This window comes from Aotus nancymaae, unplaced genomic scaffold (assembly GCF_030222135.1).
Source record: "Aotus nancymaae isolate 86718 unplaced genomic scaffold, 86718_ANA_hifiasm-v0.15.2.pri h1tg000072l, whole genome shotgun sequence".
In the NCBI taxonomy this organism is placed as follows: domain Eukaryota; kingdom Metazoa; phylum Chordata; class Mammalia; order Primates; family Aotidae; genus Aotus; species Aotus nancymaae.
In genome coordinates, this window is record NW_026988487.1 from 15,649,609 (window position 1) to 15,665,431 (window position 15,823).

A 15,823-nucleotide genomic window follows, 5' to 3' on the forward strand; every position below is an offset into this window, starting at 1 on the left:
CATAGTCCTAATTAAGAAATCTGAAACTCAGAAAGGCTTAAGTGCTCCTTATGATAATACTACTAATTATAGAAGTAGGCCTGAAGATTTACTCATTTTTCTGCTTTTCCACTAGTGTATCTTAGATTTTCTGCTGTAAAATGTAATGAAATTAAACAATAACAAGGTGCTTTTCTTTTTCATTTTAAATTCTTTATCCTTCACGTTAGCTTTACCATTTTTGGTCCTATTTCCTTTTTGTCTAACTGGAAACCTGCATAAAGATAAGTTTATTAAGCACTTTCTGTGTGCCAGGCATTATGACAATTATGTTTTAAGAATGATTTTTAATTCTTACAATAATTCTATGAGATATATGCTTTTATAATCCTTATTTTATAGTTAAGGAAATGAAGACAAGAATTTATGTGACTTTCATGAGATCACATAGTTAATAAATGATAGGGTTGTGTTCAAAACTAGACAGTGAAATCTCAGAGTCTAAGCTTTTAACCACTGTGTTTTACTCCTTCCCTGAGGAATTGTCACAGAAGTATATAGTCATTTTAAGATAATGTCATAGTTTCACCGTGAAATACAGTGTGTAACTCAGCAGCCTCAGAATGATTTAATATACACACAGAACATGAAAAAACAGTGATTATTTAATGTTAAATACTGGAGTGCTTTGAATCAGAATTTTGGAAAGACCATCAAGTTCAGCTTCCTCACTGTATAAATGGGAGACTTAGTTCTGGAGCGTTAGGCGACTTTTCCAAGGTAATACAGGTATCTTGTTTTCCAGGGTTATTTTAACATTTTTGTGCTGCCTTTTCTTCTTCATTTAACGCGTGAATCCCAAATCTACTTTTATTCTTAACTCTGTCTTCTTCAAAGCCACTTTATCGGTTTAGTAAGACTTTTTCATAGTTTGCTTGGAAATTGGAAATGCTGCTACAACTTATACCTTTCGCCTGCCTTCTGCTGCTTTTTTCTTGCACCTATATTTCATACTCTTCCCTTTGTTACCCACTTGGTTGATTCAGCTCGTCAAATACCTTCATCCATACTAATTGAAACTATTCATTTTACTATGAAGAATACTAGCTTGATTGCATTTACTAAATCTTAGAGAAAGTGCTCTTTGAAATGGGGTACTTTAAACTACTATTTTTTTCCTTTATCTGGACCTCAAGTGTACAGAAGTGATGATAGCAACATTATTGTCATATTCCGTGTTTCATTGGGAAAATTTTTAGCATGTCATCAGTAAATATAACATTTGCTATAGGTCTCTTGTTGCTTATCTAAGGAAATTATTTTCTTAGTTTGAGGGTTTTGTTTGTTTCAATGGTGAGCTATATGCAAAAAGGATATTACTTCATGACCATGTTGGTTTTATACTAGTAAGGTAAGGTCAGCTTAACTTTAGAAAATCAATAATTGTAACTTCACAGAAGTGGTATAAACCTAAGTAAGCATAAAATGTTATCCTTCTTATATATTGTTGCATATGGCTTACTAAAGTTTTATTCGGAGTTTTTAAGTATTGAGGATTTTTACATCATAAGTGAGATTCGACAGAATAGGGTAGTTTTCCTTTTCTTTCACTGTAATTATCCACATTGAAAAAGTCTGATAATACCAAGGTTTGGCTAGCCTTATACAATGAGCTAATATAATACTATATACATGTTGCTTTTTTCTAGTTCATTTTCTGTCCTGACAGATTCGTGTTTTCTTCATTCTATTTTCTTTGGGTTTATTTTGTTATTTTTCTAACTTTTTGAGATGGGTGCACAGCTCTCTGTTTTTTATTCTTTTTCTTTTCTAATATATGCATTTAAGGCTGTATGTTTCCCTCTAAGTACTTCTGTAGCTGGATCTTACAGATTTTGATAGGCAGTATTTTCATTGTTTCATGCAAAATATTTTCTGATTTGCATTATGATTACTTGCTTGACCCATGTATTATTAATTTCTGAGCATATGGAGGTTTTTGATTACCTTTTTGTTACTCATTCCTAACATGATTACTTTGATTTTTGGTGGGTGTTTTGTTTTGTTTTTGAGATGGAGTCTCACTCTGTCACCTAGGCTGGAATATAGCACGATCTCGGCTCACTGTGACCTCTGTCTCCTGAGTTCAAGCGATTCTTCTGCCTCAGCCTCCTGATAGCTGTGTTTACATGAGTACGCCACCATGCCCAGCTAATTTTAATATTTTTAATTGAGACACGGTTTCACTGTGTTGGCCAGGCTGGTCTCAAACTTCTGACCTCAGGTGATCCGCCTGCCTTAGCCTCCCAAAGTGCTGGAATTACAGATGTGAGCCACCACACTTGGCCCCTAACATGGTTACTTTGGATACCAAAACATTGTGTTGTATTGTTTCATGCCTTTAAAAGATGTAGAAGTTTACTTTATGGTCCAGTTTACAGTCAGTTTTTATAAATATTTCCTCTGTGTTTGAAAATGTTCTGTATTGATACAAAAATTAGCCCGGCATGGTGGTGTGCACCTGTAGTCACAGCTTGAACAGTTTAAAACAGCCCTCAGTCTCCCTTTTCCCTTGCTTTTTGTTATTGTAGTGGTGATTATTTCTTAGATTCCATGTTTCCCTCTTTGTGTTATCCAGGCTGGTTTTGGGGAGGGAGCAGGAGTGCCAAGTCATAATATCTGGGCAGGAGAATCTTTCTTTTTCTAAAGGTTGAGAAGTGAAAATAATGAATTTCTTAATTTTTTTTTTGAGACGGAGTTTCGCTCTTGTTACCCAGGCTGGAGTGCAATGGTGCGATCTCGGCTCACCACAACCTCCGCCTCCTGGGTTCAAGCAATTCTCCTGCCTCAGCCTCCCGAGTAACTGGGACTACAGGCACGTGCCACCATGCCCAGCTAATTTTTGTATTTTTAGTAGAGACGGGGTTTCACATTGTTGACCACAATAGTCTCGATCTCTTGACCTCATGATCCACCCACCTCGGCCTCCCAAAGTGCTGGGATTATAGGCGTGAGCCACCGCGCCTGACCAGAGTTTCTTAATATTTTAAACAATATTCTAGAAAAAAGTTTTTCAGTTAGCATGTGCATTGTTCAGAGTTTAAATGTTGGTATGTAAAAACCCAAGTCTGTCAGATAGATTGTTTTGAATAATTTTGGATCACTTAAAAAGGATCCCTCTTGGGTTCTATGTTAGACAATGTAGCAATTCAGAAAGAAGTTAAAGTGTGTAGTCTCTGTACCTCAGGAATTTATAAACTGGGGCAAGAGACTAAGATTTGTGAAACAATTAGAAAGTAAAAACATCCATGCTTGGCATGGTGGCTCAGGCATGTAATCCCAGCATTTTGGGAGGATCATTTGAGCCCAGGAGTTCAAGACCAGCCTGAGCAACATGGTGAAACTCTGTCTCTACAAAACATATAAAAATTAGCTAGGCATGGTGGCACACGCCTGTAGTCCCGGCTACTTGGGCAGCTGAAATGGGAGGATCGCTTGAAGCCTGGGAGGCAGAGGTTGCAGTGAGCCAAGATCATGTCGCACACTCCAAGCCTGGCAACAGAGCGAGACTCCATCTGTTTTGTTTTTTTTTTTTTTTAAAGTCTAGTGTATTAATTAAGAGTTAAATATTGCAGAATAGAATGTTCCTCAGAGTTTAGAAGAAAGATCATTGGAGTTAGAGGCCTCAGAAATGGTTTCATATGAGAAGTAGGGCTGGCCCTGAAACCCTGAATAAGATTTTGATGGCTTGAAAGAGGAGGAAAAAACATCATTTAAGATAGAAGGAACATACATGATAAAGGCAGAGAGTTTATGTCTGACAACTCTAAAAATGATAATGAAAGTTTAGTATATAATACAGGCCTTTTAAAACCAGGGTTAGGTGTGTCTGTGGTACCTTGGACCTTTTGACCTTTTGATGTTGATATTTATATACAAACGAATAGATGATAATAATAGTTGATGTTTATTGAATACTTATTCTCTATCAGGGTCTGTTCTACATATTGTAAGTTTAATCATTTAATTGTAACAACTTAGAATATAAATATAATCATTATTCTTTCTCTTCTAGATGAGAAAAATTAAGGCACAAAAAGATTATAAACAAACTTGCCCAGAGTAATTAGTAAGTGTAGAGCCAGGATTCACACCCAGCTGCTTGGCTCCATAATTTACATTCATATTTCCTATCTAAAATATGATTGTAATTTTTATGATATATTTTCAATTTATGAACCATTCTCAAAAAACATAGACTTCGTGGTATCTATTGGCTGGCTCATATTTTTGAAACATATTTAATTTTTTTTTTAAAGACCAAACTGGAAATCCAGAAGGCCCTTGCAGAAGATTCTACTGTATATGAATATGACAGTATTTATGATGAAATGCAGAAAAAAAAGGAGGAAAATAATCCCAAATTGCTTTTGGGGAAAGACCGAAAGGTTTGTAAGCTGAAATAAACTTTCTTTGACCTTGATCTACATTTTGTGTCTTAATCTTATTTTAACATGAGAATGATCTGAGAAAAAGCTTTTAGGTATGTGAAGTGTGAAGAGTCCCTAGTTCCAGTTATTATAGATTTGATCTTAGTACTCAAGAAACACCTCATATATTATCCTAGTAGGCCAAGTGAATTATCTAACAGTTTTGTTTTTTGCTTTGAAACCTTTGCAAATAGTTTTTTGAAAATTTTTTCTTAGAAATTCTGATGTACCAAATTTGTACTGCTCCTGCCCTGTGTATGTTTATTTGTGTTTTATTATCCTCTCATTTTTTATTTCTTCCTAACTGGTAACTGAATCATCTGCCCACACCTATCATGATTTTATTTTCAGTGAGAAAAAAATTGGGGAGTGGGAAAAATTGAAGTAAGTTCAGATTTTCTTTCTATCACCTCTTGTTCTTTCACAAGCACAGGCTGATTTTTAAGGGTATTTGCATCTGACGGTTATCTATCAGAATAATGATACAAAATTATATTAAAACTACTATTTTAAATCATATTTCTACTAAATGTGAAAAACTAATAGGAACTTTTCTAATTTTTTTAAATTAAGAGGATACCAGAAAAATGAGAAAAAATTTATATTTAGTTTGATGTTTTTTTAAAGTTAAATTGCATTATAAATAATTTCTTCTCTGCTACACCTAAATTTTTATTGAAAACAATTTCAATATTAATCTTGCTAGTAGGTTTATATTGAATGTAGGGAAGACAATGTTATTTGGGCTGATCATCTCTATCTTAATGAATTCATTATAAAATTATAACGGTAATAACAATTACTATTTTTTTTTACTCTTTTCCTAAATCTTTATTTCCTTAGCCCAAGTATATTCACAACTTGCTAAAAGCAGTTGAGATCAGAAAAAAGGAACAGGAAAAAAGAATGGAGAAGAAAATACAGAGAGAACGAGAAATGGAAAAGGGAGAGTTTGATGATAAAGAGGCATTTGTGACATCTGCATATAAGAAAAAACTGCAAGAGAGAGCTGAAGAAGAAGAAAGAGAAAAGAGGGCTGCTGCACTGGAAGGTAAAATGAAAGAGTGGGAAAAGCACAAGAGACAGTTGTGGAATCTCTACCCTGTGGTTAGCTGTTTACTCGGTCACTGAACTTTTGGGTTATAAGTTTGTGATCATAATTTATATATAGGAATCCAAGACTCAAAATATATGGTATTATATAGTAGTATAAAACAGAGAGGGAAGTTTAACTAAAAACACTTCAGTAACTATTATTTCTACTAGACTTTTCCCTTAGTTCTCATTTTGTGGCTTTTGCCTTACAACGTAATTTGAAATGTAAAAACACTTATTACAAAGTATAACACCATAACATTTGTCAGAAACAGTATAAATATAATTTTAAACCCTAGTTATATTTTTCTGGGATGAGAAAATAATAGAGTAACACCACTCAAGGAGCATCAATGGGACAATTAGAAAAAATAACACTAATTGAAGAAAGAATAAAAATGGGATGAATTAAGAATATCTTAATGCGTTAGTGCTTTCTACTCATGATTATTTCTCAAGATCTAAGTAGAATATGTATTTATAAAATACTTTTTTTTTTTTTTTTTTTGAGACTGGGTCTTTGTCACCCAGGCTGGAGTACAGTGGCTCAGCCATGGCTCACTGTGGCCTTGACTTCCCAGGCTCCAATGATCCTCCCACCTCAGCCTCTTGAGTAGCTGGGACTACAGGAACATACCACCATGCCCAGTTAATTTTTGTATTTTTTGTAGAGATGGGGTCTCACTATGTTGTCAGGACTGGTCTTGAACTCTGGGCTCAAGCAGTCCTCCTGCCTCAGCCTCCCAAAGTGCTAGCATTGTAGGTGTGAGCCACCATGTTCTACAAATACTTTGACAAACCCTCAGCTTTTTTTTTTTTTTTTTTAAGGATTTTTTTGAGACAGAGTCTTACTCTGTCGCCTAGGCTGGAGTGCAGTTGTGCGATCGTGGCTCACTTCTGCCTCCCAGGTTCAAGTGAGTCTAATGCCTCAGTCTCCCAAGTAGGTGGGATTACAGGTGTGTACTACCACCACTGGATAATTTTTATATTTTTAGTAGATTTGGAGTTTCACCTTGTTGGCCAGGTTGGTCTCCAACTCCTGACCTCAGGTGATCTGCCCACCTCAGCCTCCCAAAATTCTGGGATTATAGGCATGAGCCACTGTGCCTGGTCTCTTCAGTTTTTAAGCAGAAGAAAACCAAGTCTTTAACATTCTGTCTAAGCATATACTATGTGTTTAGAGTGCCAGTCGGAAAACTTTCTGTAAAGGACCAGATAGTATTTTAGTATTCATATTTTAAGACTTTATAAATTCGTATTTATAAATACCAGATATTATTTATACTTTAGGGCTCTTTTTGGGAGTCTTGCTGTTGTTGCCCAGGCTAGAGTGCAGTGGTGCCATCTCAGTTCACTGCAACCTCCGCCTCCCTGGTTCAAGCATTCTCCTGCCTCAGCCTCCCTAGTAGCTGGGATTACAGGCACCTGCTACTGTGCCCGGCTAATTTTTGTATTTTTAGTAGAGACAGGGTTTTACCATGCTGGCCAGGCTGGTCTTGAACTCCTGACCTCAGGTGATCCGCCTGCCTCGACCTCCCAAAGTGCTGGGATTACAGGCTTGAGCCATGGCACCTGGCCAGGACTTTTGTATATGTGATCTCTGTCACAGTTACTCAGCTGTGCCTTTGTAGTACAAAAGCAGCTTTGGACAATGCATAAACAAATTAACAGGGCTTTGTTTCAATAAAAATTTACTTATAAAAACAGCCAACAGGCCAAATTTGGCCTTCAGGCTATAGTTTGGCAATTCCTGATCCAGAGAATAGTTTATACACTGCATGTTATATACTCTGCATCTATAAAATGAAACTGCACTGTGGCTTGATAAATATATTCTAATTTTTACTTTCTCTCTCTCAGCATGTTTAGATGTAACTAAGCAGAAAGATCTCAGTGGATTTTATAGGCACCTATTAAATCAAGCAGTTGGTGAAGAGGAAATACCTAAATGCAGCTTTCGTGAAGCCAGGTGAGGAGATGTGGTATATGAAATATTTTGAAGAAAGATACTGTTAATATGTTAAATCTGTTTGTGGGTTCATTTTAACACTCTGAAAGATGGAAGATTACAGCATTGCATATTGTGTTGTCAGCCAGCATTACCTAATTAAATGAATGGCTAGAAATTTGCAGTTTCTTGATTTTAAAACCTACAAATTTAGTTTAAGACCATTTTTATTCTGCAGTTCACAGAAATTATTACATTAAAACACAGTGATTGAGTTTAATATTATTGTAAAACCAAAGACAGACTTTTAATGTATAAAGTTTCTGAATTTTTAAGTGACGTAGGGGTCTTCTCAAGGGAGAACAAAATCAAAGTGTATTTTTTTCTGACACAGTCTTACTCTGTCGCCTGGTGGATGGTGTGAGTATAGTGGTTCAATCATAGCTCACTGCAACCTTTACTTCATGGGCTCAAGTGATCCTCCCACTTCAGCCTCCCAAGTAGCTGGGACTACAGGCACATGCCACCACGCCCAGCCAATTTTCTTTTTGTTTTTTTTGTTTTGTTTAGTTTTGGCGAGATGGAGCCTAACTCTGTTGCTCAGGCTGGAGTGCAATGGGGCGATTTTGCTCACTGCAACCTCTGCCTCCCAGGTTCAAGTGATTCTCCTACCTCAGCCTTCTGAGTAACTGGGACTACAGCCACGTGCCACTACACCCAGCTAATATTTGCATTTTTAGTAGAGATGGGCTTTCACCATGTTGGCGAGACTGATGAATTCCTGACCTCAGGTGATCTGCCCACCTCTGCCTCCCACAGTGCTGGGATTACAGACGTGAACCACCTTGCCCAGCCTCTTTTTGTATTTTTGTTGTAGAGATGGGGTTTCATGTTGCCCAGGCTGGTCTTGAACTCCTGGTTTTGAGTGATCCACCTCAGCCTCCCAAAGTGCTGGGATTACAGGTATGAGCCCCTGCACCTAGCCACCTTTTTTTAAAAAACTAAAAATATAGGTATTCCTCATGATCCTTAAAATGATTGATGCCTAGTACCTTAAAATGATTACTATCAGAATTAAGAAGAAATTTGGAAAGAATTAGGTGTCTACAATATAAATCTTATATGCATGTTCAGATAGTATATAAAAAGGAAAGTGGTTTATTTTCATAAATAGGACCCAGCCTTCGTAAAATGTAAGACTTTACATATCAAGGGCTAGAACCGCACTGTTCAATATGTAGCCACTAGTCATGTGTAGCTACTTAAATTAGTTTAAAGTAAATAAAATAAAAAATTTTGATCACAATGGCCACATTTCAAATACTCAGTTGCCATATTTGGCTGGTGGTTGCCATACTGGACATCTCAGATATAAACATTACTATTTCTTGAGGCATTTCTATTAGTGCTGGTCTAGAAGGTAAATGATTAGAGGATTTTTGAATAAAGCTATAAGGTATTATAGGAAGAATAGGAAGAAATTCTATAAGGTATTATAGAATTTGCCCAAATTCTAGGGCAAAGGGTGAGATGATTATGTCATAAGTCTGTAGCTGAAGGTAAAAGAGTCTTGTCCTAAGCAAAAAAAATTTAACAAATGTTCTGAGTAGATCTGAGTCTGTGTTGCTAAGGAAGGGGAAGAGGTAGGAAAATAGAATTAACGTGAAGAGAGGAAGTTAAGTTTATGCCCCACTCCCTCCCTACACTGCTAGGTTTTGATTACAAAATTGGTGAGAAGTTTGAACCTAAGAAACTGTATTTGAAGATTCAGGTTTTGAATGGAAACTATAATACATTATGACTTAGTGTTTGAGTTTCATCTGGAATGTTTATGAGGCTGCCATGAAACTCTAATGTTGTTGATGTAGTTGTACTTCTCAGAGTCGAATAATCGAATTCCTAACTGTTAGTGGGTCCTTTAGCCAAGATAGTTCTGCCAGTAATTCCTGGAGAACTGAAGTTGTTGTGCCATTAGTGTGATTAGAAAGTTATTAGTAAGAATCACTGAATGATACTTATTTACATTATACTCACTGTGTGAGTAGTATAAATAAAGTTAACTGTACTTGCCAGATGGAACCATGTAGGTAATATAATTTTAGTGTTGTTGATTCTAATGGACAAATTAATATATTTCGATTTTGTTGTGATAGGTGCCAAGGAGTGTATCAGTTTACTAGTGCCTTTTTCATCATGAGAGAGAGTAAATATTTAGGATTATACTTGCCACGATTTTGCTATGCAAAAATTACCTTCATATATTTCTAGGACTACTTTTATAATTTTTTTTTAAAAGAAAGAGTCCGGGTGTGGGCTCACTCCTGTAATCCCAGCACTTTGGGAGGCTGAGGTGGGTGGATCACCTGAGGTCAAGAGTTTGAGACCAGCCTGGCCAACATGGCAAAATCCAGTCTCTACTAAAAATACAGAAGTTAGCCAGGTGTGGTGGTGCAGGCCTATAATCCCAGCTACTCGGGAGGTTAAAGTGGGAGGATTACTTGAGCCTGGGAGACAAAGGTTGCAGTGAACCAAGATTGTGCCGCTGCACTCCAGCCTGGGTGACAGAGTGAGACCCTGTCTCTAAATAAATAAATAAGAAAGGAAACGAAAATCCAAGAGTTACAACTTAACCTTCATGCTGGGAAAATAGAACTTAGATCCAAAACATATCTTACTTTTCCCAATTATTCTTTGTTTTAGGCTTACCAAAAAAGTAAAGACCTGTACAGACCCTTGCCTATAGGTTCTAGCAGACAAGAGCTAATTTTTTCTTTTCACTTCTACAAATATTGAAAATATTTGGAATGGTTCGAATTTGAAAATACTAGTTTGCATAAACATCAGCACCTTTTTGCATTTGTATAATCAGACAGTATGTATCACTATAGGTGTATTGATTTAAGTATTGAGAAAAAAATTATATGAACCCTTTATCTGCTTATTACAACTGATAATGTGGCTTTTTTTCTGCCCTTTTTTTTCCCTTAAGATCTGGTATAAAGGAAGAGAAATCAAGGGGTTACTCCGATGAAGTAAATTCAGAAAACAGAATACCACAAGAGAAATACATTCTTCAAGCTGATGTGAAAGTAGAGGAAAACCCAGATGCAGATAGTGACTTTGATGCTAAGAGCAGCGAGGATGATGAAAAAGAAGAAACTACAGTGAATTGCAGAAGAAAAAAGGTCATAGAGACCCCTGAGAATGACTCCAAGCACCACAGTAATCAAAACCACTCTCGGTCACCTAGTGAAGAAAGAGGGCATGGTGCCAGACACCACACAAAAGGATCACGAACATCGAGAGGACATGAGAAAAGAGAAGATCAGCACCAACAGAAGCAATCCAGAGACCAGGAGAACCATTACACTGACCGTGATTACCGGAAAGAAAGAGATTCTCATAGGCACAGAGATGCCAGTCATAGAGATTCCCATTGGAAGAGGCATGAACAGGAAGATAAACCAAGGACGAGGGACCAAAGAGAAAGAAGTGACAGAGAATGGAAAAGGGAGAAAGACAGGGAGAGATATTCCCAAAGAGAACAAGAAAGAGATAGACAACAAAATGATCAGAACCGACACCGTGAGAAAGGAGAGAAGGAAGAGAAAACCAAAGCTAAGGAAGAACATATGAAAGGAAGGAAGGAAAGATATGAAAATATTGATAAATACAGAGATAGAGAAAAAGGAGAAGTAAGTGTTCAGTCTTCAGAAAGACATCGAGACAGAAAGGAAAGCAGCCCAAATTCTAGGGCAAAGGATAAATTTCTTGACCAAGAAAGATCCAACAAAATGAGAAACATGGCAAAGGACAAAGAAAGAAACCAGGAGAAACTCTCTAATTCTGAACTGTCACTGGGAGCAAAACACAGACTCACAGAGGAAAGGCAAGAGAAGGGTAAAGAACAAGAGAGACCACCTGAGGCAGTGAGCAAGTTTGCAAAGCGGAACAACGAAGAAACTGTAATGTCAGCTAGAGACAGGTATTTAGCCAGGCAGATGGCACGGGTTAATGCAAAGACCTATATTGAGAAAGAAGATGATTGATGGCTACCCCGAGAGAAAGATTTGAGGAAACACAGAAAACTCTTAATTCCTGGAACCTGCTGTGTCAAACCATAAAGGATTGTGTTACCAGTAGTTTGGAGGGCTTTTTTTTTTTTTTTTGAAACGGAGTTTCACTCTTGTTACCCAGGCTGGAGTGCAATGGCGTGATCTCGGCTCACCACAACCTCCGCCTCCTGGGTTCAGGCAATTATCCTGCCTCAGCCTCCTGAGTAGCTGGGATTTACAGGCGTGGGCCACCACTCCCGGCCCTGGAAGGCATTTTTAAATTTATTTTCTTGTTCTTTCTTTTTTTTTTTTTTTTCTGGTCCAGGTTCCAAACATGTTTTTTATTCACTATTTTTGATGACTATAGAAAAGAAAGTTAGCACAGTACATTTTCATGACTGGGGAATGGATTTTCTGAAGTTATCTTCAATAGGGCAACTTAGAAAAAAAACAACCTGAATGTGGAATTCACTTCTTTATATAACGTCCCTTGTGAAAACGAAACAGAATAAAAGCAAACCAAAAAAGAGGGGCAGGGTAAATTTTTTTTAAAATGAAAGGAAAGAGGAAAAGGAAATAAAATAAGACGATTTATTGCTTCTCCTCCGCATCCTCCTTGGTCTCCTCCTTTACCGAGAGAGTTTCTAGCTTTTCCGCCACTTTTTCAGCATGATCATTTTTGCCTGATCCTTTCTTTTCTCTCTCTTTGATCTCTTTCCTTCGTTCTTCAAACTTTGTTTTGAATTTCTGTGCATTCTCAGCATTCAGGAAGCGGATGGCCAGCAACTCTGGCTTGGGGCACTCGTCGGCGAAGTCAGCATGGGTGTTCCAGACCCAGGCACTGTCGCTACCCACACTGGGCTTCAGCTCCATCATCGGTGTGATATAGTGGTTGGCACAGGTCTTCAGGGTCTTGTCCCGCCACATGAGGAGGCGGATGGTCCCCTTCTTGTGCTTCAGGAGCTTGACATCGCCGGTGCCTCGCTCCTTCCATTCTGGGAGGTCATTCTCTGAGGCAAACCGGAACAGTTTCGCCAGCATTTTAAAAAGTTCCTCTTCATCTTCCAGCATTTTAATTTCTTGCTCAGGAAGAGAAACTATTGGCTCAAACTGAGGATCATGGTTGGACTTACCACATTCTTTATTGTATTCAAGAACCATAAGAGTGTACTAATTCTCTGTAGTTACATAATGAGGAAAATTGGCTCCACTACTGCCATTAAAATTAATTTTGGCCAGACGTGGTAGCTCATGCCTGTAATACCAACATTTTGAGAGGCTGAGGCGAAGGATCACTTGAGGCCAGGTATTCAGGACCAGCCTGGGCAAGATAATGACGCCTTGTCTCTATTTAAAAAATAAGCCTGGCATGGTGTACATGCCTGTAGTCCCAGCTGTGTTTGAGAGACTGAGGCAGGAGGATCACTTCAGTCTAAGAATTTGATGTTACAGTGAGCTATGATCATACCACTGCACTCCAACCTGGACAACACAGCAGGACCCTGTTTCTAAAAAAATTTTTTAAATAAATTATTTAACTCTTTTAATAATGTTGGCTTTGTTGCAGGAGCTGTTTGTTTTATAAGTATTGTATTTCAGATAAAATGTGCGTTGGAACAATAGAAAATATACTTTTATGCTCTGAAATTTGTATTAAAGTGTAAAATGTGAATTGTCTTAGCTTAAATGAAAATAATGATATGCTTATACATTTTATTAATGTATTTAAAAGTAATTGCGCTCATGTCACAATTCATCTATTTGCTTTTAGTATAAGTTAATTTGTAGTTAGTAAATTGGTTGTGCATGTAAATCACTTTTAGCTAAAGGTGAAAATGTGTAGACATTTAGCCTAAATGAAATAGCTAAAGATCCAGGTGACCTATTTCTAAACATGTCTTGTTTTATGTATTCTGAAAAAGATAGTGCACTTTATTACAAGTTCCACTTGTGTATAAAAATAAAACTAGTATCTTTCTCCTGAGTCTTTGATATTCAGGAGATATAATTATACACTGTAAATATTTTATTTATGGGAAAAGGATGAATGCTGTGGAGAAAATAATTCTCTTAATAGGTTTTCCCATTAAGATAGTACTATTTATAACAGTACTTTATCATAAAGAGTTAGCACATTTTCTTATTTTTAGAAGGATAAACTTAGTTTAATAAGATTGCTGACTAGATTAAAAACATTGTATATTAAGGGTCAGATTTCACATTCATAAATCATTTTGTTGTACCTTTAAAACCAGAAAGGAAAAATAACAGGAAAGTTAACGCCCAAATCTCTGACTGATACATTAAATGTCAGTTATATCCTAATACTCTAAAGTCAATCAGTGACAGTAACAAACTCACAAAATCACTGCCTTGGTGTACACAAAGGGAGCAACATCACATAAGTCTGGAAAGGTAACAGGGTGACATCATGGAAGGACCTTGAGTGACAGACAAAATCTTTAACTTTGGTGGGGATATGGTTTATTTGTTAGGATTGTTTTATAACTAGAGCCATGCATTGGGAAGATTAATTTGATCATAGTGTGCAAGGTAGTCTAGGAGGAAGAGACTGATGTCAGAGATATCTGATGATAAACTCAGTTTCCCTCTCCCAGAGCTCAGAATCTTTTTACAAAGCAGCTTGGATCCTTAGGAAAGCTATAAATTACTTTTATTAACCAACTTAATTTGACATAAATCAGTATGAGAGGCTGCAAATTAAGAGTTTTCTTCTGTCTCCTCCAAATAGAATGTTGATTTTGCCTCTCTGGCGTTCATTCCCCCTTTTCTGGTAACAGTATCTTGATTTGCCCTTCAGAAAACACACCTTTACTACTCGTAGTCTGCAGGTTCAAATGGGGCAGAATAGCCTACAGGAAGGATATGTGACCCAAGCTAGGCTGATGTGGTCCTATTATCGGAATTTACAGATGTTTTCTGCTGTCATTACTGATTATGGTGATGAGGTAAGTCTGGAGTTTCATGGGAGAGTGCCTTGCTGCCTGGCAGAAAAAAACTCACAAAAAAGCCAAACAGAAGGAAAAGAAAACATGATTGCTTTTGCATCTCTGGCTCTAGTGTAGATTTTCTTTTTTTTTAAGATATTTAAACCAATACTTTTCCCTTTTTCTGGTAGGCTAGTTTGAATTGGATTTCTGCCATCACAACCCAAAAAGTCCTGTCTGATAGAAGGTTCCATTTATGATAGCTCTATGCCAAAAGTTATCAGAACACTTTTAGTAAACTATTTTATTATAACATGTAAAGTGCACATGGAGTTTACAGCATGATGGATTCACGCGGTACACCTGGTTTAAAAAGACATTACCTGTATCATAGAAGCTCCCCTTAAACGTCTCCCCACCCTACTCCTGACTTTTAGCACCATAGAGCAATTTTGCTTGTTTTCTAGATTCTTTACTAATCCATTCTTTGCTACCATCCATTGATGGACATTGGGTTATTTCTTTTTGGGGTTATGAATAGTATTATCTTCTAGGTAATAATGTATATTCTAGGTACATTCTTGCGCTTATCTTTTAGTACATTGATGTATGTTTTGGTGGGGCAATTCCTAGGAATGGAGTTGCTGATTCATAGTCTGTGCACATGTTCAGCTTTAGTAGTTAACCAATCAGTTTTCCAAAATACTGGAACTAAAATACACTCCTTTCATCAGCGTATGAGAGTTCAGTTGCCCCACATCTTACACTTGGTATTTGTCTTTTGGCTTTCTGTCTTTTAGCTACTCTGGTGGGTGTTGTATCTCATGGTTGTATTTTGTGGTTCTCTGATGGCTGTCTATTAACATTTGGGTATCTTGGTGGGGTGGGGGGGGGTTGTTTTTGAGACAGGGTCTTCCTCTGTCACCCAGGCTAGAGTGCAGTGATGTGATCATGGCTCACTGCAGCCTTGATCTCCCAGGCTGAAGCCATCCTCCCACCTCAGCCTCCCAAGTAGCTGGGACTACAGCTGCATGCCACGAAGCCTGGATAATTGTTTTGCAATTTTTGTAGAGATGGGGTTTTGCTATGTTGTCTAGGTTGGTCTCGAACTTCTAGGCTCAAATGATTCGCCTGCCTCGGATTTTCAAAGTGCTAGGATTACAGTCATGAACTGTGTGACCAGTGTGTTCATCTTGTTTTCAGTGGTCTGATTCTTTAGTCTCTCTGCTCCCTCCTTTTTTTTTTTTGGTTGTTTTGTTTTTGTTTTGTTTGTTTGGTGGAGGGGAACTATCTGCCTTTTTCTTAATC

At 37.4% G+C, this 15,823-nt stretch overlaps 2 protein-coding genes across 3 annotated transcripts in view; one reads left to right on the plus strand and one right to left on the minus strand.

Moving 5' to 3' along the window:
• Positions 1-13,551, plus strand: part of NSRP1 (nuclear speckle splicing regulatory protein 1) — a 65,573-nt gene extending 52,022 nt beyond the window's left edge. For both annotated transcript variants that reach the window (XM_012449292.3, XM_064367656.1), the window contains 4 exons: positions 4,299-4,427; positions 5,313-5,520; positions 7,425-7,533; positions 10,502-13,551. In XM_012449292.3, coding sequence (XP_012304715.2) covers positions 4,299-4,427; positions 5,313-5,520; positions 7,425-7,533; positions 10,502-11,561 — 1,506 coding nt within the window. In that variant the 3' untranslated portion in view covers positions 11,562-13,551. The remainder of the gene's footprint in view (positions 1-4,298; positions 4,428-5,312; positions 5,521-7,424; positions 7,534-10,501) is intronic.
• On the minus strand, positions 12,139-12,852 carry LOC105715089 (ran-specific GTPase-activating protein-like). Its single transcript, XM_064367657.1, has one exon. The coding sequence runs from the start codon at positions 12,726-12,728 to the stop codon at positions 12,159-12,161; it is 570 nt and encodes a 189-aa protein (XP_064223727.1). The 5' UTR covers positions 12,729-12,852; the 3' UTR covers positions 12,139-12,158.
• Positions 13,552-15,823: the final 2,272 nt, after the last annotated feature.